This window comes from Lissotriton vulgaris, chromosome 3_1 (genome assembly GCF_964263255.1).
Source record: "Lissotriton vulgaris chromosome 3_1, aLisVul1.2, whole genome shotgun sequence".
In the NCBI taxonomy this organism is placed as follows: domain Eukaryota; kingdom Metazoa; phylum Chordata; class Amphibia; order Caudata; family Salamandridae; genus Lissotriton; species Lissotriton vulgaris.
In genome coordinates, this window is record NC_141689.1 from 822,880,034 (window position 1) to 822,906,447 (window position 26,414).

Genomic DNA, 26,414 nt, shown 5'->3' on the forward strand with positions numbered 1-26,414 from the left:
TCCGCCCAGCAGTATGTGTCTCCATAGACCGTTACAATTTCCAGCAGAGGAAGCAAGAAACTGGAGAAACCATAGATGACTACGTGGCTGCATTGCGTCGCCTGGCCATCACGTGCCAATACGGAGCACTACAAGACGAGTACATAAAGGACCAGATTGTCATGCATACTACCAACAGATCAGTGCAAGACAAACTGTGGGCACAGAACGAAACATCGCTCAAAGACGTAATAGCCATGGTAAAAAAGGCGGAGATGTCGAAACGATGTGCGGATGCAGCCAAACGGGAAAGCATTCCAAAGCAGATGGTTAACAAGATTGATGAAGCTCCTGCCACCAGCAAACAAAAATGTTCGTATGGAGAACAGAAACGTGAAACCAAATGGACAGGGAAACAACCAGGTCCCACGACCGGGGAAAGAAAATTCTCGTGTTATAGGTGTGGCAGCACTGCACACTCAGCTCAGGATAAACGCTGTCCGGCGTTTCGCGCCAGATGCGCGTTCTGCGGCCTGGTCGGCCATTTTGAAAAAGTATGCCGCAAGAAAGGTAACAAGTCCACGGTCAAGTGCGTGGACTCTGCGACATCTGAACGCAGCGATGAAGAGGATCAAGAGGAGGGCGAAATGGTGCTGTGCATTGAAGACCAAGTCCTGGACGTAGCAGGGAAACGCAGGGATAAACCCTGCACGGATATGCTCATCGGGGGTGTGAAGGTACATGTGGCCGTGGACTCGGGTTCCCCCTGGACAAAAGTACAAAGATCCATATGGGAGGAGGATTTCGCACCCGTGGTGGGGCATGAACTATGGCCGCCGGACATCCGTGCGGTTTCGTACACTGAGAACGCCATTCCCCTGGTGGGCTGCCGCAACTTCAAATTCGAGTTCAGAGGGAGATCAGCCACCTGCACACTGTACGTAGCAGAAAAGGGTCCGTCTGTCCTCGGTTGGAGAGATGCTGGCGATTTAGGAATCGTACTCAACCCTGGGGGCAAAGAACAAATTCTGCTGACGGATGAATGGCCCATCTCCAAAGGAGAAGACTGCGAAGCCAACTACCCCAAAGTATTCGGCGGAACGGTGGGGAAACTCGACAAGTTTGTCCACAAGATAGTACTCAAGGAGGGGGCGATACCGGTGACCCACAAAGTCAGGAACATTCCTATATCCACCAGTGAAGCCGTGCAACAAGAACTTCAGAAACTGGAAAAACAAGGCATCATAGAACCAGTGGACAGTGCGGAATGGTTGTCTCCTCTGGTGGTAGCCAAGAAACCAAATGGGAAGGTCCGTCTCTGCGTGGACCTCCGCGAACTCAACAAAAACCTCATCATAGAGAAGTTCCCTCTTCCCAGGATAGAAGAGATGCTAGCGCGGACAAAAGATATAAGCCATTTCTCAACCATCGATCTCACGTCAGCATACCACCAGATAAACCTGCATCCATCTAGTAGAAGGTACACCTCCTTCATCACGCCCTTTGGGTGTTATCAATTCCGCCGCATGCCCTTCGGGCTAGCTTCAGCAGCAGCGGTTTTTCAAAAGTTGATGCATCGGTTGTTCAAGGATGTACAAGGAGTACAGTATTTCCAAGACGACATACTGATAATGGGATCCACCAAGGAAGATCACGACAACAAGCTAACCAGAGTCCTAGAAATATTACAGGACAGGGGCCTCACGGCAGAATGGAGCAAATGCAAAATAGGAAGGCCATCGGTCACGTACCTGGGACATGAGATTGGTACACATGGCATATCACCCAAGGAACAGAACGTGAGGGCCATCAAAGAAGCAAAGGCACCGACGACCAAGGAAGAAGTACGGTCATTCCTCGGAATGGCCGAGTACTATAGTAAGTTCGTGAGACACTTTGCCACCAAAACATATAGGATGCGTCAACTAATCAGAGATAAGTCGAAGTTCGAGTGGGACCCTGAAGCGCAGAGTGAATTCGAAACAGTGAAGAACTGTATCAACGAAGCCATTCCCTTGCAAGGGTATGTCCCCTCGGGCAAAACCATCTTGACGACTGATGCAAGCGACAAAGGTTTGGGAGCTGTGTTGGCACAGGAGAGAGAAAACGGGGCTAAAGAAACCATCAGTTTTGCCTCACGTGCTCTCACCCCAACAGAACAAAGATACAGTGTCATAGAAAAGGAAATGCTGGCGGTCACCTGGGCTATGGGCAAGTTCCGACAGTTCATCTGGGGCACCAGGTTCAAGCTCCAAACGGATCATAAACCCCTGGTTAAAGTCCTGACATTGTCTGGCCACGACACAGCAACCCCTCGCATAGCAAAAATGACGCTCAAGTTATTGGACTACACGTATGACGTTGAATATTTGCCAGGCACTCAAAACAGGGTGGCAGACTACCTCAGCAGAGCTTCAGCCATGGAGGAGGCACCAGAGAGCACTCCGGACGCAGAGGAAATGGTAGCGAGCCTAGAGGACAATGAGATGACCATTAGCAGGCAAGAATGGGCTGCCGCATATGAACAAGATGCAGAGAAAACAGAAGTTAAGCGACACCTCACCTCAGGATGGCCTGACAAAAGGAGGCTCACTGCGGGAGTACGGAAGTTCTATGAAATAAGAGAAGAACTATCCTTGAGCGACTCGGGGGTCTTCCTATACAGGGGAGAGAGAGTGGTTCCACCGGAAACCCTGGTTCCCACGTTACTAAGACAATTGCACGAGGGACACTTGGGCATAGTGAAGACCAAAGCGCGAGTGAAGCTTATGTATTGGTGGCCTGGCATGGATGCCCAAATAGAAAGACAAGTGAGAGAGTGTGAGCAATGCCAAGGAGCGGACAAAATACTCCGACCTCTCAGACCAGCTTTAGGAAAATTCGAGTACCCTCAAAACCCATGGGAGAACCTAGCCATAGACATCCTGGGACCAGTGCTGGATAACAGAGGAGTGAACAAATTCTTATGTGTGGTCATCGACAAATATTCCAAATGGCCGGAAGTCGATATTCAAGAGTCTATGGACACAGAAACTGTACTGAAGTTCTTTACTTCCTTATTCCTAAGAGAAGGAATACCCAAAACTATACTTAGCGATAACGGACCGCAGTTCGTCTCAGAAAAATGGTCGCGCTTCATGAAAAGGAACGGGATAGAGTCGAAACACACGGCTATCTACCACCCGGCGTGCAATGGCCAAGTAGAGAGGTTCAATCGCGTCTTGATGGGGTCCATACAGGCAGCCATCACGCAAGGGAAAGACTGGGAACTTGAAATACAGAGCATGCTGTGGGCGTACAGGATCACCCCCACAGTCGTAGGATACAGCCCCTTCCAAGTGTTAAGAGGCCGTTACCCGTTCACCAGAGATAACGTGGCGTGGAGGGAAAAGACCATAACCAGCAAATGGTCCCCAGCAGTGGTCTTGCACAACCTAGAGAAGGCCCAAAGGATATATGCTGCCCAGTACGACAAGCGACGCAACACCAAGGAGACAGAGCTGGAAGAAGGAGAATGGGTCCGAGTCAAACTTCCCACACTACAAAAGAAAGGAGAGAGCAAGTATAGTAGGCCTTTACTAGTCAAAGAAGTGAGAGGGAGAGCGGCCCTTCTAAGTGACGGCAAGGTGTGGTCCCAAGACCGCATGGCGAGAGTCAACAGGATTGTAAGGTGGCCCAAATCGGAGGAAGAAGAGATACCCATTGGAGAAGAAGGAGAGATACCCACGCCCGAGGAAAGCACGAGTGGCGTCAATGAGGACGGAGGAGAAAGTGGAGTAAGTGAAACTCAAACCGCAGATGTGGAGAGGGGTCAAGATACCCCTGCCAGAAGTGGACAGAGAGAAGACACGAGAGACAATGATGAAATGAGTGGAGAGAGAGAAGCAGGAAGAAGCACACTGGTAAGAAGCACCCGCTCTGGCAGAAGTGTCACGTTGCCTGCAAGATATAGAGACTTTGAGATGAGTGGACAATAGACATTGGACTATAATTACTGTTTCTGTTTAATTGTAAAAAGGGGGAGATATGTGGTGTTGCGCTATAGTCGACGGACGCGTACGCGATGACGCGTCGCGTCGTAGGCGAGAGCGGGACTGGCGCGCATGCGCAGCGGAGAAAGAGAAGAGCGCGAAAGAGCAATAGCGGCAGTTGGCGACCGGAGCGCTTGTAACCTAGACGCTCGGCGCTCTATGTCTTAGCGAGTGTTGTTCCTTAAGGAATAAATCAGTTCAGCATATCCTGGCTCCGTGTGCTGTTTGTGTGGACGAATTGACGACATTATAGAATTCTTTATATGCATGCATATTGTTTATTTTTATTATATTTTTATTAAGATTTGCATGGTTTTCACACAATGATACAGAGGCAAAAAGCTAGACATATCGGGCACCACAGAATTGAAAGAAGGTACAGTTTTGACAGAGTCAAGTATCTACACATAATCCTTTTTCAAATGTCAACTTGCCTGACCACTTCCAACAATTTGAGGAGGGAAACAAGAGAAATAAAAAATGTATGGGAAGAGATGGTATAAAAACTATAGTAGTGATGAGGAAACATGTATTGCGTTATTTGATATACCCTTCAATACCACACAACACCTGTTGCAAAATATGCAGGCAGCCAAGCTCAGTCAACAAATGTGAGCAAGTCTGTATGTCATTGCTACTGGCGATTAAAACTAACGTGTTTATCTACAAAGCTTGCAAGCAAAAGCTGTGCAATGATTACTATGTACATAACGCCACATAATGGAAGATGCTCCACTAAATGCCCTGTTTGGAACAGTCTACTCGTTCAACCTTATCTTCTGTTGCATGTGTCTAAGAAATGCTGGTACAATGAGAAAACATTCTGCAAGTGTCGCTGCCTAAATGCAAATTCAGTGGAAAAACGTGATTTGCTTTAACAGCCATTTTGCTGGAAAGTTGTTCTCAAAGCTCCTCTATCTCTGTGTTTTGCTGCTAAGGCCCTCATTTCACATTGCTCGAAATCTCTGATTGGCCCTGCAACAGAAGTTGTAAAGGCCCCTGGGATTGTGAGTGAGGTGGTAGTCATGCAGGCAGGGACTTTTCCCCCCAGGACTTCAGCTACCGAAAGCAGCTGACATTCAAACAAAAAATCCTGCCCAGAATGAGGAATAGCACACTTAACCAGAAAGCTTTAATCCAATTCCTGGTTATTCCCCATCTGAAATGTACCCTCAGTGTCCTTCTTGTAAATGGACTGTGTTTTCCATCCCCCGGAGATACTGTTGATATCTTGGAGGAGATGAGGGGTTGGGGGTCTGAATACCTGACCCAATTAACGACTCATAATGAGGGCCCAGATATGCATTCAAGTGAAAAATCAAAGTACAACATATTGTGAGTGAAATGAGCCCGTTGCCTGCTTTCCATAACAGCCCTATATATACTTCACTTTTTTCTGAAGCTTCCATTCACACCTATACTACTGTCCCTCAATGATATTCAGCTATTGTGCAAACGGACCTGTGCTCAGACGAACTTCCAATGCTTTAAGAAGTGGTTGCTGAAATAATTCATATAAGGGTAGTACTGCAGTCGTGGTGCTCTGTGGTGAGAGTGACCTGGGGCAGCATTTAACATTTTGTAGATTTTCATGTATTGTATGTTGGTTGTAAAATATGCTGATTTTGTTTCTTGGCGAAAACGAATGTCCTTGTGATTGTACTGAGCCAACTCCAAACATGCTGAACAAAACTGTAACATGATTCTGTGTAAAGGAAGGATGGATGAAGGTCAGCGTTGATGAGATAACACAACTAAAGTAACTGTAAATCAATTTTATGTAACAGCTCTTTCCATAATCTAATCAAAGGCACTGCCCTGCGTGCATTTGTTTACTTGTTGCTCTTAACAGCCAAGGAAAGGTCTTTCAGTATCTGATTTACAGTAAACGTTACTGAGCGTTTTTTTTTCTCCATCCTAGGTTATTCCAACAAAAGACAGAATTGAAGGACTCCTTGCATTCAAAGAGAAGCGGCCTCCAAGATACAAGGGGGAATAAGGCGGGACGCCTGCCTGTTAAAACCCAGGCAGTACAAAGATATTGTTTGTTAGCAGGACGTTCTGCTTCAGTTTGCCTCAGCACCTGCAGTTTCATAATAACCAAACTTAGAAAACAAGCATTACCCCATCCGGAATGTGCCCATACATGCACCTGACTCCTGCATATACATGTTGCATTGTTCCATGCTGCGTCATTAAGGGAGCTTTGTGTACGTGCTAGGTCACGGGTTCACAGTAAGCTGTTTCTTTTTTATTTGTTTTTGAAATGCAACCGACTCTATTTCACTCAAACAATCTATTTTAACACAAGGCCTATAAAGGAACGTTGAATGTCTGTCTGATGTACCTGTTTAACAAGATAATTGTATACCAAAAGGATAAGGAATATTAAACCAAGTACAAAAAGACTTTTTGTGCATACTTGTTCTCTGTGTTTATTTTGTCTTTTCCTCTTTGGAGGAGGCTACTATAATAACATAGAACGTTGTTTGGTAAGATAGTTGAAATTTGAGATCTGTGAAGATGATTAAGGGAAACAAATGTAATAGGAAATGTATTGTTGTATCATTGTGGATCAACCCTGTGTAGATGGTGGTCCCTGGGGCAATATTGAGCCTCGGTAGGGGGGGCTGTATGCCCCCCCCACCTTCACTATCAAACAATAAATGCCCCCAGGACCTGGGCAACCCGGGGTGGATAATGAACGAAGCGCGGGAGCCTGTGCTTCGTTTTGAATCTGCATACCCACCTGAAACATTTTTAAAAAAAAATCTTTTTTGGGCCCTAGGGGGGGGGGGTCCCAGTCGGACCACTCCAAGAGGCCTGGGGGGTCACAATGTTTCTACCCTGACCCATTTTTGTGGGTCTTGGTTCAACCAAGTTCCAAGATGGCTGCCAACACTTATTGGTTAAAGTTTTGGCAGCCAGTCAAAATTTCAGTAGCATTGCAGTAGGTTTTTGGGCTACAAGATATATATTTTTTTAACTTAAATATCTCTCAAACTACTGAAGAGATTTACACAAAAGCCCGCTTTCTGGACGAACATCTAGCTTTCTTCGGTTTGGCCTGTAGTCGTTTTCAAAAAATGAAAATTCCCCTTAGAATTAAAATGGGGATAATGTGTTTTGGGACCCCTTTTTTCCTCATTCCCGCATGATTTTCAACACAGCTGCTGAACGAAAAAGAGGAAATGTTTTCAAATTTGGTGAAGATTCGTCAAACGGTGCTAAACTTATTGGCAAAACAAAGAATGATTCTCCTATGAAGATGTTGGTCCTAACTATAACTACCTACTGGCGACTGCTATATAATAAGGTTTAGGGTGGAAATGGGTTTTTAGGTGGCAAGGCATTTTTTAGGGTTTAGAGTGGGCATGGGTTATTGAGTGGTAATGAATTTTTTACGGTTTAGGGTGGGTATACTTATTTGGGTGGCTAGGGAATTTTTAGGGTTTATGATGGGTAAAGGTTTTTTAGGTGGTAGGGGATTTTTTTAGGTTTTAGGGTGGTTATGCATTTTGGGTTCAAAGAGAACCTTTAGGGTTCAGGGTGAGTTTTTGGGTAGCAAGGGAATTTTTAGGGTTTCTGGTGGGTATGCGTTTTTGTGTGGGAAGGGATTTTTTAGGGTTTAGCATGGGTATAGGGGTTTTGGGTAGCAAGGGATTTTGTAGGGGTTAGAGTGAGTATGTTTTTTGGGTGGCAAGTGAATTTTTAGGGTTTACGGTGGGTATAAGGATTTTTGGATGGTAATGAATTTTTTAGGGTTTAGAGTGGGTATGAGTTTTATGGGTGGCAAGAGAATTTTTAGCGTTTAGGGTCGGTGTGAGACTTCTGGTGGCAAGGGATTTTGTAGGATTTACGCTGAGAATGGGTTTTTGGGAGTAAGGGTTTTTTAGGCTATAAGCTGGGTATGGGTGTAGGGTGGCCAGGGAAGTTTTTCAGTATAGAGTGGGTATGGGTTTTTGGGTGGTAATGAATTTCTTAGGGTTTAGCGTTTGCATGGGTTTTTGAGTGGCAAGGGATTTGTTAGGGTGTGTATGGGTTGTGGGGTGGCAATGGATTTTTTAGGGTTTAGGGTGGGTGTGTTTTTTTAGGTGGTAAGGGTTTTCTTAGGGGTTTTTGGGTAGCAAGGGAACATTTAGGGTTTATGCTGGGTGTGCGTATGTGGGTGGTAAGAGATTTTTAGGGTTTAGGGTGTGTATGGGTTTTTGGATGGCAAGGGAATTGTTAAGGTTTAGGGTGGGTGTGGGTTTTTGGGGGCAAGGAAATCTTATGGTTTAGGGTGGGTATGGGTTTTTGGTGGGTTATGATAAAAAATGTGTAGGCTGGGTGTGTTATAATTTTTGGGGTTAGGGTGGGTATGGGTTTTGTGTGCCAGGGAACCTTTAGGGTGTAGGGTGGGTATGGGTGGTAATGCATTTTTTAGGGTTTAGCATTTATATGGTTTTTTTGTGTGGCAAAAGATTTTTTTGCGTTAGGGTGGGTGTGGGTTTTTGGGTGGCAAGGGCATTTTTATGGTTTGGTTAATTATTTGCTGGTAGAGAAACTAAACGAAAGATCTATGTTGCACAAAACGGTGATCCTATTCGGGGTGTCCACATCTACAGGAATTAGGAATTCGACTTGATCCTAATGCTGTACCACCAGTTTATTCAGTGATAAGGAGAGTGATAACAAAGCATACATGGCAGGGACAGTTTTAAAACGTGTTCAGTGACGAATTGGGAAGCTTCATTGGCCTTAGGCCCAGGAGCATAATGAAACGTGATGCTACTACTGTATGTCTTAAGGTTCATAATGTACCATTAAATAGCAGATCCTAGTTAAACTCCATTTTGAATCTTCTATGTAGCAAAGATATTATTGAACCAATTGAGTCTTCTCCATGGGATTATCCCTAAGTGTCACTGAAGAGCTCAGGAGAACTTAGATTGTGTGTGTTCCTTTGAGGAGTCTGAATGGGGAGATTGGGATCAATAGTAATTCTTTAAACAACTTGCACAAGTTAGTGTCAACTTTGGGTGGTGCATCAATCTTATCCATGCTTGATTTAGCTAGTGCAGATCACCAGTTAGAGATGGAAGACGACTCAAAACAATGGCAGCATTTGTAGCACCTGAAGGATGTTACAATTTCGCAGTATGACTTTTGGTTTGGCAAGTGCTGCATCGATCGTTCAATGCTTGATGAAGGAAATGTTGGATGGGGCAAAGGGTACAATTGCTCTCCAGGATGATGTTTTGTTTTTTGGAAATGCAGTATAACATGATGCTAATTTGAATGTTGTTTAATCCCATTTGGAGAGCATGTGTCTGACGCTCAAAGTGAGTGAATACAAATTCAAATGCAGATATCTAGGACATTTAATTACCAAAATTGGCATTAAACCTAATCAGTATCATATTGATTCCATTTTAGATGCACCTTCACCTCATTCTAAATATCAAGTTGTATATTTTCTCGGATTGACCGAGTTTTATTTTAAATTTGTGGAAAATGTTGCCCCGAAAGAGGAATCGCTTAATTTTTCTACTGAAAGAAATGCATCATTTACCTGGAAACTGGCAGAACATTATGAGAATCCTAACCCTGACTTAGTTAATGCCCTTAAAAATCATTTAAGATTGATGATTAGTGTAAAGTTGTGGTTGATGCAAGCACATGGTTACTTGGAGCTGTATTGTTGCAACGTTGTGGTACAAATAAATTGGTGTTATATGCTTCTAGTGCCTTAAACACATCTGAAAGAAATGACTCTGTAATAGAGAGAGAATTACTAGCTTGTTCATAGGCTATAGATCATTTTAGACAATTTCTTTGGGTTGGCTGATTTACTTTTCCTATTGATCACAAACCGTCGGTCAAAGCACTGACATTAGGTGGAGGGAGTCGCTTACAGCAAGATCATCTCACTTGGCGCCCAAACTACAGTTTTTTCAGTTTAAAGTTGAATATGTCCTGACAAGGATAATGTACATGCTCAGACATGTCTCATTTCTCTTTGAATCCAGGGTTTGTGGGGAATGAGATGGATGTTGATTGTGAAGTGGTGTTCACTTTACAGCATGTAAATGCTTTGAGTGTCCATTATTTCTAAGTAGTTATGGGAGTCGGAAATAAATAAGGATGTTGAAATTATGAATGTATGTGGTTATTTAAGAAAGAAATGACCACCTAAGAGAAAGCTAAGTGGGGATATGAGTTCTTAAAGAGAAAGGATGAGTTAATGTTTGGCAACATATATTAATAATAGGGAATAAACTCATTCCCCTTTTTGGATTAGGGAAATGATTTTTCAATATGGGTCATGAAGTGCACATTGGTATGCCAGCTACTAAGATACGGATATGAAGTAGTGTGGCTCACTGGTTAGAGGCGGCAGACCCGAGAGCAGAGGACGGCCCAGGACCAGGGTTCGATTCCCGGCGCGGCAGGTATCTGGACCAGGGTCAGCGGACAAGATAATTCTCTCGCCTCGGTGCCCACTCTGATCAGCGATCACACTCGGCAACTCTGGGCATTAGCATGCCTCATCTTCACTAACGGCCCCACCAGACCGCCGGGGATGCCTGGTCTCACCCTGGAGATACCCATTAAGGGACCATCTCTCAGGGAAGCCAGGAAGGGTTTCGCAGCGGTCGAAGCGCCTTGGGACCCTCCGGGTAAGTAGTGCGCTATATAAATGCCTATACATACATACATACATACATACATACATTAGGGAATTTTATTGTTGGCCAGGAATGAACTGATTATTCGATTTTTGGGTACGCAATTGTAAGGTATCTGTGCTCAGTAATACGTCTCCAATGCCTAATGGTACTGACAGTTATCCCATTTGATGTGCTTCAGGACCTTGGAGAAAAACTGATATCAACATTCTTGGCCCCTTTAACTTTTTACCTAGAAAAGAATCGTTTGCTTTAGTAATGTTTGATTAGTTTTCCAAGTGGTCTGAGGTGAGAATATTTGAAAATGTCAATTCTGAAGCTGTTATATATTTTCTTGAATATATGTTCTGTAGGGAAGGTTTACCAGAGGAATGGGTTCATTACAGAGATCCACTGTTTGTAAACAAGACTTTTGAGGATTATCTTATAAATAGTGGCATAAAACTCAAGCGGTTAATTATTATTTCTAAGCCAACGAACCATTATAGAAGTTTAACCATGTGGTTAGAGGTTCAATACAACTAGCAGTGAAGAATGGATTATCATGGAGAAAGATCCTCCGGCTACTTTATTATGTTACAGAATTGTACCTAATTCAGTGGGGGGTTACTCTCCTTTAGAATTATTGAGAGGTCGAAAACCAGGGTCAAAGTCCATTCCATGGTGGCTGAAATAGGGTAGGTGCTGAGAGGTGGAGCCTGAGGTGTCATAATAGGAAGGAAATGAAAATGGACTGTACGAGTGTATCAGCTAACCCCAACTCAAAGGCCATCAAGAACTGCAGTGCGCATGTCAAGCACATGCACAGTGCAGTTCCTGCTGGCCTTTGAGTTGGGGTTAGGTGCTGCACTCACTAAGCTGGCTAAGTGTGAATTCCTTCCGAAATGGAGCAGCGGAGGCTCAGGCTTCTTCTAAGTGGAGTGCAGCCAGCAGGAGGAGGAGGAAGCAGGTAGTGGTATCTATGACAGACTGGCGGCTGGGCTGCACCGCCGTGGATAGCCACCATTTGGGAGGTAAGTCCTCCTAGACCCCTCCCAGTCCTAAGTGGCACCGGTAAACTCCGCTCCACTGCGAGTGCCGAGTTTTTGAAAAGTTCGCACTCCAGACGGAGTGTGGAGTTCTAAAACTCAGCAAACTTTCCTGGCAGAGCGGTTTTAATCGCACACCGTTAGTTGAGTTAAGATGCACGATCTAGGCGCATGCCTGCAAAACTCCAAGAATATATAAGATATAGACCATTTAGGTTTTTCTATTATGTAAGAGATTGTTCATTAAGAATCTTCCATTGTGAGGGCGTGTCCAGCCAGTAATGAAGATGGCCGCTTCGAAGAGCGGCTCCGACACCTGGCCACAATCTCCACACTTTATCTGTCTCTGATCCGTACCCTCAAAGTTATTGAATGGTGGTGGTTTTATCACGTGGCTGAGGGGAGCTGAATGAGTCAAGCAGTGCAGGTAGAGACACCAGCGTAGGGATTGGAGCCGTCATGGCATGGCTGGTAGCGAGTGACACCGCTCTCACATTACTCATGGCTGCCGAGGGAATACGTGTGCAATGGCAGCAGTCGCGTCTTTACCCTAACAGCCCTGACGTGTAACAGGAATTGGGAGTTAGCTTCGACAGAGCAGAGCAGCACTCTCGAGTTATGTCCTCCACCCTTATGCTACCCGATATGGATCTTGAGAAAGCTGCAGTCGGCGGAAGCACAGTTACTGGCTTCAGAGGCCGAGGCGGGACTGCGGCAACTTGCTGTGCCTGAGGCCCAAAGAACTGACACATCCAGGGCTCCCGGTCGCTCCTAGGGCCTCATTGAACTGAAAGATACCCTAACTTTGGGATGCAGGCAACCAGCTGACAGCCTGGAACAGAGTGCTGAAAACCACTCACTATGGTTAAACTCGGCACTAGACATTGTAACCCCTGTTAAACAAAGAACCATAGCTAAAAGAAAAGCTTTTTAGCCCTGACATAACAAAACTCTTAGGACATCTAGACAAGATTGCCATAGGCAAGAACAGAAATGGAGAAAAAAATATGAAGATGAGGAGAAAATCATCTACAGGAATACACTTGCAGGACATAAAAAATTATTATAGCTGCAAAATCTTCTTATTATTCTGAGCAGATAAAACAAGCTCACGATGCTAATAAAACCCTTTTTCAAGTAATGCAAAAATTGGTGAGACGAGCAAGCCCCGATACTGCAGTAAATAGTAAATATTTCTGTGACACTTTGGCTAACTCTTTTCAAGAAAAGGTCACCATAATTTTTAACAATTTTAATATAGGAAGGACTAGCATCCAAAGGGATGGACAACCCTAAATTTCTATTTCATTGGGAACCAGATTCTCTCAATTTAAGGCCACATCAGAAGAACAACTTATAAACCTAATCCCTCCCATCAATTAAATCTGGTGCCCGGCAAGACCCCTGCCCGCCTAAAGTTATGCTCCTGATCCCTGCACAAGTGGTACAAAACCTGGGACAAATTTTTAACAAAATGTTCAGCGAGGGAATTTTTCCTACACAATGGAAACGTGTCTCTTTTCAGCCCTCGCTAAAGAAGGATAACTTGAATGCATTGGATCCAAATAACTATAGCCCCATATCAAGACTCCCCTTCGCCACCAAATTGGAGGAGAAAGAGATGAACAAACAACTCTCAGACCACATTGAGGGCAATTCCGTTCTGGATGACACACAGCATGGGTTTAGAAAAAATTGGAGTACAGAATCTGCTCTGATAGTAGCCATGGAGGCTATCCGAGAAATGCTGGATAATGGAGAACCAGCGACTTTGATCCTGCTGGATTTTTCCACGGCATTTGATGTGGTCAACCATGACATTCTGGTTGACCGTATGCAGAGCCTGGGGATAGAGCCTACGGCATTAGAGCTTCTTCAATCTTTTCTGGTCAATAGATATCAAAATGTGTTGCTGGGTAATTTTACATCAAGGTTGTGTTTCCTGCCCTGGGAGTCCCTCAGGGCTTGGCCCTAAGCCCAACACTATATAATCTTTATGTTACACCATTAGAGACTTTAATAAAAAAATTCTGGTGTCTCCCTGGCATCATACACCGACGACACCCAAATCGTGGTGTCACTAACAAAAGCTGAAGTGAAGACAAGCACTGCCTGCATGAGCAACGTGAGCAATTGGATGGACAGTAACTTCCTTAAAATGAATGCCATAACGACTGAGGTCATAATTTTTGGCAACAATCTCTCATTTTGCACGACAGATGGTGGCAACTCGAGTTGGGCCCAGTTCCCGAACCCACCAATTAAGTGAAGAATCTCAGTTTCCTCTTAGATAATGAGTTGAAGCTTAAAGATCAGGTGAACATTCACCTATGTCTCATTCTGCTCCCAGAGAATTGTAAGAGAGATTGCAAAATTCTTACCTCCTAAAAACCGTGATCATCGACCTAGTACTCTTGAGGATTGACTACTGCAAAAGCATTTATCTTAACCATGCAGTAGATCCTACATCTACAGTCTCTGAAGAATGCAGCTGCACGCTTGCTTTTCAAAATACCAAAATACGACTCTGCTAAAGAAGCCATCTGAAAACTCCAGTGGCTACCAGTCAGAAAATGGTGTAAGTTCAAGGCCCTCTGCTTGGCTTACAAATCACTATATGGACCGGGACCAGGTCGCTTCAAGGACAAGCTCACATGGTATGTCCTAGGGAGGATTCACCGTTCAAGTTCTCCTAAGAACTTGACAGTCTCCATTTTTAGGAAGACTACCTGGGGTGGAAAAAGCATTTTCAGGATTGGAATAGTCTACCACTGACACTAAAACTATCCCCTCTTTACTGGTCTAGAAAGTCTTTGAAGACCTTGCTTTTTTCATAAGACTAAGAGGCACTCGATTCCCTGCAAGAAAGCTTTCTTTCCAACAGATTTGCACCTACACCCTGATCCTATAGCGCCAAGACGCCCTCGAGCCTGAGTTTTACGCTTTATGTATTACTTTCAAATTCAAATTGGGGGAACCAGACCAGCCTGCCATATCCCAACAAGCACTGGTAAGTGCAGCACACTGCCTCTCCCCTCAAGACACTGATTCAATTGGAGCCTCAGCCCCATACTACTGACAAAGTACTTGGATAGCTCCAACTTGTCACACTGGCCTTGGATGCAGCATCTGCACCCGGGCCCTTTAAGACAACCTACCTCTACCTCCGTGAGCATCGACAAGAGTAACTCCTGGGCCTATAGTGGAGACACCCATGAGTGGGGGTAGGTGCCTATCTTCGGCACCGTGGAAAAAACGACAGGCTGTGTGGTGTACTTCTGCCCCACAGGCAGACAGCAGTGAGTACTCTCCTCCTCCCTCTCCCCCATCGGATAATATCGTGCCAGGACTATTCTCCACCAACTTGAAGGAGACACTATGGTGGGAGGTAAGGGCCAGAGAGGTGCTCATCAAACGAAACTGGGCCATTTCATCTTAACACAGGATGGGAGACCTGGTGGTAATGTCCGAGACCAGACCTCGCCTCTGAAGCCTCCTCTGTCGGGAGGGGAATCCTTAACACTACAGGATATTATGGTGGCGATCCTGAGGATCAAGTCTTCACTGGAAACACAAATGGATTTGGTCACGACTCCAGTGTGTCTGATGAGGGCAGATTTATGTAACATGAGCCCCGTTTTGAAGGAGATCGAAGACACTACTACCTCTCTTGGCCTTGAGACTAAGACCCTCCAGAGCTAAGTTCATGGTCCACGGGAGGCCAATGTCGCGATGGAGCCCTGACTGGAAGACTTTGAAAGTAGAGCGTGGTGTAACAACATACAAATACTGGGTGTACCGGAAAGCGTGGAGGGTGCTACAGTAGACCTCTTAGTTGAAGTTTCAGTAACCAAGGAGCTGCAGCCTTGTGGCCTCTCAAAATCCTTTAAGGTGGAACTGTCCCCACGACCTATAATAGCCCGATTTTTCAATTTCAGAGACTGGGATCTGATACTACACGCAGCTCACAGTACACCCCAGTGATTTATGAAAATGCCCAAATAACATTTATTCCGGGCTTTAGGCTCAAGGTGCAGAGATAATGTTGCAGCTTCCTAGAGGTTAAAAAAGCATTAAGGGGCAAGGCACTAAAATATGCAATGCTCTTTCTGTCTCGATTATGAGTGAAAGTGGAGGAAAACACATGTTTTTTCGTGTCCCTGAGTAGGCATGGGAGTGGTTGGACAGCTGGAGAACCAATGGTAAGCAGGAAGCTTCGAACCAACAGTGACGACGACGGCGCCGCCGCTCAAGGGAATCATCAGGACAAAGCACTGAGTACACCCATGAAGAGGAGACAAGGGAATCCACTGAACACGATCCATGAACAGAACGCAAAACACTGTTTTGAACTGTTTGTGAACCATGGGACATCTCACACGGTCATAAGGCGCTGTGTACGACGCAGACCATGGTGGAAGCGCTAATCCCAGACTACTGCACCAAGGGTGGCGGCGAACCTATGGAGATGAGTGAAGTACATAAATGCAATGACTATAGAATTGTTACACTTTCTAGTCACATGTTTCGCACTGCTGTGAGATTTGGATATGCTCTTCTGTACAAGCTATAGGTTGGCTTGAGGGTACAGTTCATTGGGTGATCCTCAGTTCCTTCACTGGTTTCATGTTGGGTTGGGGTGATGGGTACTCTGCAGAGTTTGTGGGGTGAACAGTCTGGATTCGCGGTGCAGGGAGGTGGGGCAAGGGGTGTGGGATTTACAGTATGGAGGGGGTGTACGGAAGGGAGAGTTGTGTTGAATTTTTTGTTATTTTTCTTGACAACAGAGCTTCACACATCTAGAAAAGTAAGGCCTATTCTGTAATGTGGATGCAGGCGGTCCATTCCCACGCGGTTACCAACCATACTAAGCCCCTGGAATGAGAGTTAATAGTCTCTGATATCCACGCCCTGTTCTGGAATATGACCGGACTAGGCAACAAAATAAAGCGTGGGGTAGTGTTACAATATATTAAATGACATCTATCTGAGGTGGTCCTCCTGCATGAAACGCACTTGATGGGTAACACTTGCAAAGTCTTAGACCGCTAGGGTTACAAAAGGGTGTTACACGCAGGCTCCAGGACAAGCTCTAGAGTGGTAGGCGCTTTACTTAATAAACAATTGCTGTTGACAGTGAAGCACTCCTGGGCCAACCCCCTAGGAGATATGTAGCCCTCTCTGGGATATGGGAGGGGGAAACGATTAATATCCTGTCAGTCTATATCCCTCCGGCCTTACACAATGTCACTCTACCAGACCTGGGTAGACTCTTCCTCGAACTACCTACAGGTGAACTCCTAGTATGGGGTAACTTTAATATGAACATGTGTGATTTGTTTGACTGTTTACCCCCATGCAACGTCCCTCACACACACAATTGATGGACTTTTGTGCAGCAATGGGGCTAATGGATATATTGCGCACACATAACACCACTGCTCAGAATTTTACATTTCACTAGGGGGCCAACGGGAGCCTTGTCCATAATCAACCTACTGCTTACTTTGGCCCACAGAGTTATGCGTTTTGGAGAGGTGCACCATTTGGCCAGGGGGATATCCAACCTATCCCTCATCTGGGCTATATATAGTGTTGACAACAGGGGACCAGCAAAGGCATCACCTTAAACCTGTGGTACATGAAGACCCCAAGCATTAGAACAGGCCTGCAGAAGGCTTCAGATGATTATTTCAAGGAAAACAGACTCTCAGTGGAATCCTCTCAGACCCTTTGGGAAGCATATAAGACTGTAATCAAGGGTGAAGTACTCTCACTGGCGGTGGTGCAAAAAAAGGAAATTAGGGCTGTGGTTGAGAAACTGGAGAACAACATAATTGCTCTAGGGGCTCAATTATGTACTGACACCACAACTGATGTACAGCATGAGCTGGACCTTAAGCTACTGGAATATAGGGACCTGACTACTGATGCTACCAGAGCTAGTTATCACGCGTCTCAACATCGTATATATGAACTTGGTGATATGGCGGGAATGTTGATAGCATGGCTTGACAAAAAGGAAAAAGCAAATAGATCAGTTACCAGGATCTCTTGGGGGACGGGGGTGTCTCTCATGGATCCTGAAGATATCGCAAATGCCTTTGCAGATTATTATGAGCAATTATATTCCCCAGTCAGAACCGCAATTGTGTGCGACTCCCACGACCTTCTCCGTGATTTGCAACTTCATACCCTCACCACCGGCCCCAAGTTTTGTCTGGGTATGTCTACTATATACTGATCCCTTTGTCTGAGTACTTGTTAATGTGAAAACTTCACGAGAATTCCTCTTGCAACGTGGAACACGGCAGGGTTGCCCTCTTTCGCCTCTCTTGTTTGCCCTAGTTTTAGAGCCACTGGCGATCTGGGTCTGCACTGACCCTTTGATATGTGGCTTATGCTGGACAGACAAGGGGACGATAAAATAAACGTGTGCACTGATGATATCCTATTGTACATAGCAGCCCCTTGCACCTCCCTGGGTTGTATACTGGATATATTCTTAGCCTTCGGTAGGTGCTCGGGGTACAGTATTAATTGGTCTACGCTATTTGTTCTACAAAGGGGATGCCCCGTGACAACCCCGGTGATGTGAAGCAAAGGAGGGTCTTGATGGCTTATGATACTTGGGTGTCTGTCACCACCAGTCCCGACTCATATACCGATTATTATCTCCAGGGTCCCCTACAATGCCTCACGAGAGACGTGTGCCATTGGAGGACCTTGCCCCTGTCCCTTCTTGGATGAGGGTCTCTATTCAAGATGATGGCACTGCCGCAGTGCTTTATGCGTTGGAAAATTCACCATTCCCAGCCCTCGATGTGTACTTCTGTGCAAAAGAGACTGAATTGAGGACCTTGCTGTTGGACGGATGTATAGCTCTCCAAAAATTGGCACGTGACTGATATAAATTCATTATAGCGTTGCCTGACATCTACAAATACTACTAGATGGCGCAGCTCTCTACTATCAACCAATTGGTGCCCCATCCTCCAGACGACCCGGCATACACTATGGACCTTTATGTGTTACAACCACATAGTTGATAACAAGAACTGTACACCTACCCAAAATATATGACTCTTACGGGACACACAGAGCTTATGGTCCAACTGTGTCATAAAGCTCTCAAAACACCTGGCTGGGAGGGTAGGATCCCTAGTTCATGACACTGTGGGACTTGAAAAAACTGGGCACGTTAGACCAGAGACCCTGCTTTGATAAATGGGACCTGATAGGAATCTCCAGGGTTGGAAATCTCTGGAGAGGTTGAACAGTGTTGCAGTTTCCCAATTTGCAGCGTGAATATGACCTAGCTGCCTCAGAAACCTTTAGATACCTTCAGATCTGCCATGCCTTAATGACAGTGGTCCTTAAAGGGGAGACCCTCCCGGAAGCATTCAAGTTGGAAGCCATACTGTTGAATGACTACATGGTATGTAAATTGATCTGCTTAAGGTATAAACAACTGATCAACAATGCACCTCATTGCTTCAGCTCCGGCAATGTTGAGAAACTGATCTTGGAGACATAGAGGATGAAGACTGAAATACAGCTCTAGCCTCTCCTAAAGAGGTGGTGATCAGATCACAATTTCGCCTGGTGCAACTCAAAATACTGCACTTGACCTATGAAAGATGGGAAGGAGGCTTGGTTTGGCTTGCTTGCGGAGGTGTGGTGCAGAGGGCACCTTCTACCACATACTTTGGGACAGTCCCATAATACAGACTTATTTGATCTCAGTGCTGGCTTATATAAACAGTGTGGGTGGAGGTGGTGCATCTCCCTTAGCAAGGTGGTGTCTTTTGAATGTGGAAGAGGCCACAGATATGGGCCGCATGGAGCAAATATGAGTCACCCTAAGCCTCATGGTGGTCAAGAGGAACATTGTGAGTTTGTAGGAAGCAGAATCACCACCACAGCTCAACAATTGGAAACGAGATATGGACTGGTGTATAGTGGCGGAAAGGGTAATCCATGAGAGTCATTTTTGTCCCCGTAAGTGGGAAAAGATTTGGGGCCACTGGGATGAATACCAGGGTGAATTGTGCTCCAAGTCAGGGATGAGGTCCATTTCAATTGTCACGGGTGGGAGTGTAGCCGCAATTGAATGTACTGATGTAGACTTATGATGGTGTTGAGTTTTCATCTTGTGGGAAATGGGATATTATGTTTCTATTATGTATGTTTATAATAGCCTGATACTGCTGATTGGACTGTTATTTCTCTGTCGTCATATACTCAATAAAAAGATATGATAAAATTAAATAAAAAGATTCTTCCATTGTGTCTTTTCATATGTTTGTTATTTCCTGCATTTTTGTTTTGTTGTTTTTTATATGGCTATATTTTTTTGTATTATATTTTGTTATCATTATTAAGAAAAGAGATGTGTTGTGTTCTACTTGCTGTTGAATGTGGAATGCTTGGTGGTAGAAAAAAAGAGCTGGCAAGGGAAGAACAGAATGACATCTCCTGTGACATCTGCTTGGTGTAAGGCAAAGGGTCTCACATAGAGGAGGGTTTTGCTCTTGCAAAAGCCTTTGGCACAAAATTGTAAACTTTACTATAAAGCCCATAGTCAGAATGCACTGCAAGTACCTTATGTTTTTCAAATGGATGGGCAGCTTGAAATGTCTTTACAATAATCCAGTGTACTTTATAAGAAAAAGGGAAGCAAAAGAGGCACCCTCATTTCCTACTAAATTGCAAGCCGATATATCAATATTTGTAACCATTGTTGTTTCAAACTATTGATGGGCTAACAACATAAGAAGTGGGGCAAAATCCATTCACAAGTGAAAGATGTATATGATGGATAGCTTATATGTTCTGGTTGTGGGCCCTGGGCATCAAATGAATAAACAGTCATTCTAGGCACATTCCCACCAAGAGGACATCTGGGTATTTACCACATTGAGTTCATTAGATCCATAGACGAATGTTGATTCAAAGAAAATCATCTTCATTCGGTTGCTGTGGAAACACCTAGGCCCAATTTGTTTTTTATATTTTATTTTTATTTATTCACTTTGTCTACCCACACCCATTGAGGCATTGGTCCTCCGATGGATCTTGCTCATCACATTGAGGGGTAAGGAACTACGGTGACACCTGTTCATTCCCCAGTGACCACCAATTCATTGGTAGCCAACTCACAGATTGGAAATCAGTTTCAAAATCCTACTCTCAATACCATGCTATAAATGTATTGAATAGCAGCTGTTAAGGGTTCATATGCAGCCATCTGCTAATTGTGATTCCTTCTGGTAAGATCAAACTACCTAACTGTCACCCCTGAGGTATGGTTATTCTGCTACATAACTGTCACCCCTGAGGTATGGTTATCCTGCTGTACAAATTATGTTTTAGGCATCATATGCACTTATAAAGGTTTTAATTGAGTAATGGCAATATTTGTAGCACTGTTATTAATACTTGCAATGTTTGTATTTACCAATGCTTGTCTGGTTGTTTGAGTCCTCCGATTCCTAAACCATCGCCTTGCCCCAGGTGAAAGTGCCTTCAATGCCTTGGTTTGCTACACGTGAGGCGCATGCAAATATCGGGGCGGCTACACAGAGACTATAAAAGAAGCGTTCAGAAACGTGACGGTGCTTCGCTCCTTTGCAGAGCTTCACCGCGAGCATTCCTGTCTTCCAAAAGCCGCTCCCGTCATCTTCCTGTTTCCCCGAGACCATCTCCCCATTCAAAAACCTCCTCCCAGAAGTCATCCCAGCCTACCTGGAATTTAAAGACTCTCGGACAGCAATCCAGGTCGTCGGCTGCTCTGAGGCTGCCTTCCCCTGCCAGCTTCACCCAGAAATCTAGTCAGCTTCTGACGACGTCCTGCAGGTCTTCAAAGGAAGTTAGAAGCAATTGGTTGCTTGGCAACAAGATGCACCACATTTCTTTTGAACATAATATTGACAGAACTCGGTAAGACTTATTTCTTTAAGAAAAACAATGCGCTTTTGGAAATCTATTAAATGAGGACAATTTAACAACGTGGACAAAAAGGAAATGGCTTAAATAAGACGAGGACTATAAGAACAGAAAAGACAAATGCTAGGCATAATCCTGTTACTTTGTTTATTAAGAGTTTACTTGTACACTTATCTTACTTCTTGGTGAGACCACATTCCAATTAATCTGTTGTAAAACAAGATTTATGTCGTAATTAAGTAATAGGAACCAATGTATTCAGAACCCAATTCTTGCACTAGTTGTTTGGGTATTGTATCTTTTTATTTGATATCATTACATAACCCCAAGTGAAGAGTTCCACGTACAGTTTACAGGTAGGATTATAGTGTGGAAATATGTTATTTGACGCAAGACTATTTTAACCAGTTCTTAATGCTTGAGAATATTTGGAGTTAACATTGTTGTATTTTGTCATTTAAGTTGATAATTAAGATAAAAGAGGTCAGATAAGGCCTAAATCAAGCGAAAGAATCATCCTGAGAACTGCTGAAGTGATTGCATGGGCCTTCAGCAAAGTGGTATGTCACAGTATAATTTGGCAGGAACAAATTTACATTGCTATATCTTGTGAAGTGTGGGTATACTCATTTCATTTTTGGTATTATTGTCACATTAGAAGAAGAAAACGCAGGCTGGCAGAAAAAATTCACGAAAAGGCCCAGAGCACTTCAGTAAAGAGAAACTACATTTGGATTCCTCAAGACGAAGATCCAGTGTTTGTCTTGTTTCAATCTCCATTTCCCCTTTCCCTCGGAGACAAGTCAGATCGCCAAGTGTTTCTTTCCTTGCTGAGCTGGTTGGCTCACGGGGGAATTGGGACCGTACAACATCAAGAAGGAACGCCGTGAGTAATTGCGCAAAAGCAGCAGGAAACAGGAACCTCCTAAAGAAGTTCAGGCAAGCCAAAATCATAAACAACTAATAACTCTGTTGCTGCTGTGCAAAACAATAACAAGAGAATCTGATGTTCTGAGAATAATCAATGACTATCTCAATTATGCCTTAGAACACAATTGTTTGCACAATCTCTGTAGAAAGAACGTTTTAAGAAATACAAATCTGAATGAATTTAGTTATTTGTATTAGACAGATTCAGATTTCAACTTAATAATCAGCATTCAAGAACAAGACATGAGTCGCAATAAGCAGTTACAAAATGTAGTATAAACCCACACATTAACAGAGTCAGATAAGACAATCTTACAAGAGATTGGGAATCTTAAGGTTCAGCCCAAACATCCATTGAAAATTCACTAGGCAAGAGGGTTCCTGCCACAAGGGAGGACAGGCGAACAGTTCTCTTAACATGGACATAGAGTTTGGTCAGAGATTAGGATACGAAAGGAGGCAGTGACTGGCAAACTAGGAGTGTCTGCACGCCCACTGACATGAGCTTGCCATCAATAAGATTAAAGAAATCTTCGCTCCCAGAGTGAATTTAGTCTGCAGTAAAGAATAGGTACATCAAAGTTCTGCTATGTCTCAGCTCTTCATCATATTCCTCTGTATCTTTATCTCTCTTAGTCTCTCGATCTCCCTCAGTCCTCAGGGGGAAAGTGATAATATGGATTTGGCAGTCCAGATATGACATCTGTCGTCACCCCACTATTGTTCGTTTCACATGAGTGTCATCTCCCACAAGTTGCAAAAGTAAATACTGTAGAAAATGTTACCATGTGAGTCATGGGAATCGGTTGTTGGTTCTGGGCACATGGGTTACTCAACAAAGAACGATTCATAAATGTTGCTTTCATTGTGCTAGGTTCAGAAGTTTACGTTATCACATTATAGTCCATGTTGAAGTATCTAAAAGGCATCCTTTAATATCAGGAGTGCCATGTGAAAGTGCACAATCGTTACATTAATTAGAGCCAAGCATATTCTTTTTTCATCAATCCATTAAATGAAAAATGCAAACGTAATGAAAAGTCTCTTAATGCATAAAATTGCAATGTATCTCAATTAATAAGACAATATGCAATTAGACTTGAGTAAAATCGGAATCAATTAATCAATCATAACTCATATCAAATAGTTGAGTGTAATTAGTTTGTTGAAGATTATTGCATTGAAATGTTCATACTTCAATATGGCCTGTTTCTATGATTTTCAAAGTACCTACATGTAAAATATTCTTACAATATAATTCAGATAAATCGTTTTAGGGAATCTAAGAATCTAATAATATAAAGTATCTACATAGCAAGATTCATTCATGTGAGTCAAAGCATAAAAATATTACACCAGCTTTTTGATCTCTATGGTGCATTACATTGGAAGCAGTGATACATAGCTCTACATTCATCATAAATATTTGCACAATTGAAATTGAGACTCGTATGCATGTATACATAACTTATCATTTTAGTATACATTAGTTTGCATAATAGCGAAGAACACTTTTATGGATTTTCATTTTTACTTTGTTACAGCCATCAGAATAGTCAAATATTGGACATTTTAAGAACACAATATATATTCTTACTAATTTTACAACTCGAAGGACTGTTTTCTGGTAACTGCCCGATATTTTCTCAAAATCATTGTTATTTACTTAACGTGTGCCATGTGCATATTCATTTTCGTGTGTGGTTTTGTTGTCACATTCAGTTTGTATTTTAGTAAAATTATAGTCCGCCTTTACACTGCCACAATCCTCCCTTTGATGGTGAGTCAAGCCATCACATCAACTTTTCAATCAAAGGTCACATATCACAGTTTGGTTGTTTTTTGTCTCTTGCATCTGGAATTCTCAAGAACTTTCATTTCATCATAATATTGACTCTGTCTTTTAGTTCAACTTCAGATCTTGATCTGTTCACTCCGCTTTTATGTCTCTTATGCTTACAAAATTTGAGAGTCACCAACACCAGCAATATGCACAAAGTAATTGCCTCTCAGGTTCTTAGGAATTTTTTCACTAACCTCCTTCCTATGTTGTCCAACCAGTTGCTAACCATTGACAATCCTTTCCCTATCGTTTTCCAGGCACCAACAGTCTTTAAACCTTCCAGGTCTTTGTTTTAATCAGTAATGTTTTTGTTGTAACCTTTTAAGTCCTTACTCTTATCAGGTATGTAGGTGCAAGATTGTTGGACCTTTAATAATCAACAGACTTTGCCCTCCTTCGTAAGAAGGGTAGTCAATTCTGCATCAGCATAGATCTTATTGATATATTTTCCGTAACAGAAAACCATCCAGCTGTACTAGTAGCTAGTCTGTCCACTACTGTAGAAAGTTTTCTAATATTTTGAAAATTCTACAAATGGCATTAAAGCATCAAAAATATCTTCCACTATTTCACTTTCACTAACACTTCTCTTCATTCTCTCAGGCTGCTCTTTAATCATTTCCTCAATCCGTTCTACATGATGTTTTTTTTTGGAAAAACAACTCTCACATTACAAGTTTCACACCATCCTTCAGGCAACCTATAAAAAGCATTTTTTCCATCGATATAATACACTCCAGGGAACACAGGATCTACACCTTTTAAATATCGCCCCACGATTTCATAAATTTTGAACGTATGTTCACATTCACTTATACCTACAAATTTCATGTTAGTAGAAATCATTTGTCTATATTTACAAAGTTTCTCTTTATGTTGCTAGTCTAGAGCTATAGCAGCCATATTTTCTCCTTTTCTATATTCTTCTTCTGGTAAAGTCCAAGAGTTTAGTTTTGAATGAGTAATAGTTTTATTAGCTGCATGCTACATCTCCCTTCTACTACGTTTATGAATTTCTTTTCTGATTCTTTTAAAATACATGTTAAATTATTTCTATGTGCATAACCTAGTTCTAATTGTTGGGTTGCTCTAAATAAATAGCCCATTGTCTCAGCTAGTGAAGCTCCAGGATGAGGATGTAAGCGTTTTAGCATAGGAAGTTCAGAAAAGATCAGGTCATAGTTTGAATAGTAATATTGAAATTGATCAGTACCATAAAACAAATGTGTTAAAAAGAAACACAGCACATTAAAAGAATGCTATAGTAAGTAATACCCTCAGCTAATGACACAGGAAATTGCCTATATATAAGTAGCAGTTATTAACATCCATTATATCTACATATTGGTTTAATAATCTAGTATATACAATTAGTGACTAGTTGACTTTTCTAAATGCAAAGTTCCATCATTTAAAACAGTAACACTTGTGTTAGTAAACAGAAAACATTTAAAAGGATTTGGAATCTTAGAATCTTAAATAGCCATGTAATGAGGTAAATAAAAAAATATGAACAAAGAAACTAGCATTAAAGTGATAATCCAAATACTTCTTCATACATAAGTTTGCGTCTAAGAGAGATTACGTTGTTCGGCTCCATGAGTTCTCAAAACTCAGATCATTTAACTTTAAAAGACTTGCAGCAATTAGTTTGAGCAGCTGAGCACAGTTTTGTCACGACACTAAGGCACAGTTCAAATGGAATAAAGTAGTAGATCAGCTTAGTTGAAGAGTATGTTCAGGAATAACTGAATTAGTTCAGGCCAAGGCACAGCCAGCTTGAACCTCCGCTCCAAAACATAGTTTGATTCAAGGAGGTTCAGATGGGCTCGTACTGTTATAGCAAAAGGTATACAAGGCTCTTGCCTAGTCATTAACTGCCACTTAAGTCCATTCATAGATGAGGACTTTTGGCTTACTTATATATCTACTTCTTTTGGTACTTTATTTCATATACCTGAACTGCAAAACCCACTAAAGGTTA

At 43.0% G+C, this 26,414-nt stretch overlaps 1 protein-coding gene across 1 annotated transcript in view; it reads left to right on the top strand.

Moving 5' to 3' along the window:
* Positions 1-6,418, top strand: part of AUH (AU RNA binding methylglutaconyl-CoA hydratase) — a 663,348-nt gene extending 656,930 nt beyond the window's left edge. Inside the window, exon 10 of the mRNA XM_086961130.1 lies at positions 5,932-6,418. Within this exon, the coding sequence (XP_086817256.1) occupies positions 5,932-6,009 (78 nt within the window). The 3' untranslated portion in view covers positions 6,010-6,418. The remainder of the gene's footprint in view (positions 1-5,931) is intronic.
* The last annotated feature ends 19,996 nt before the right edge of the window (positions 6,419-26,414 follow it).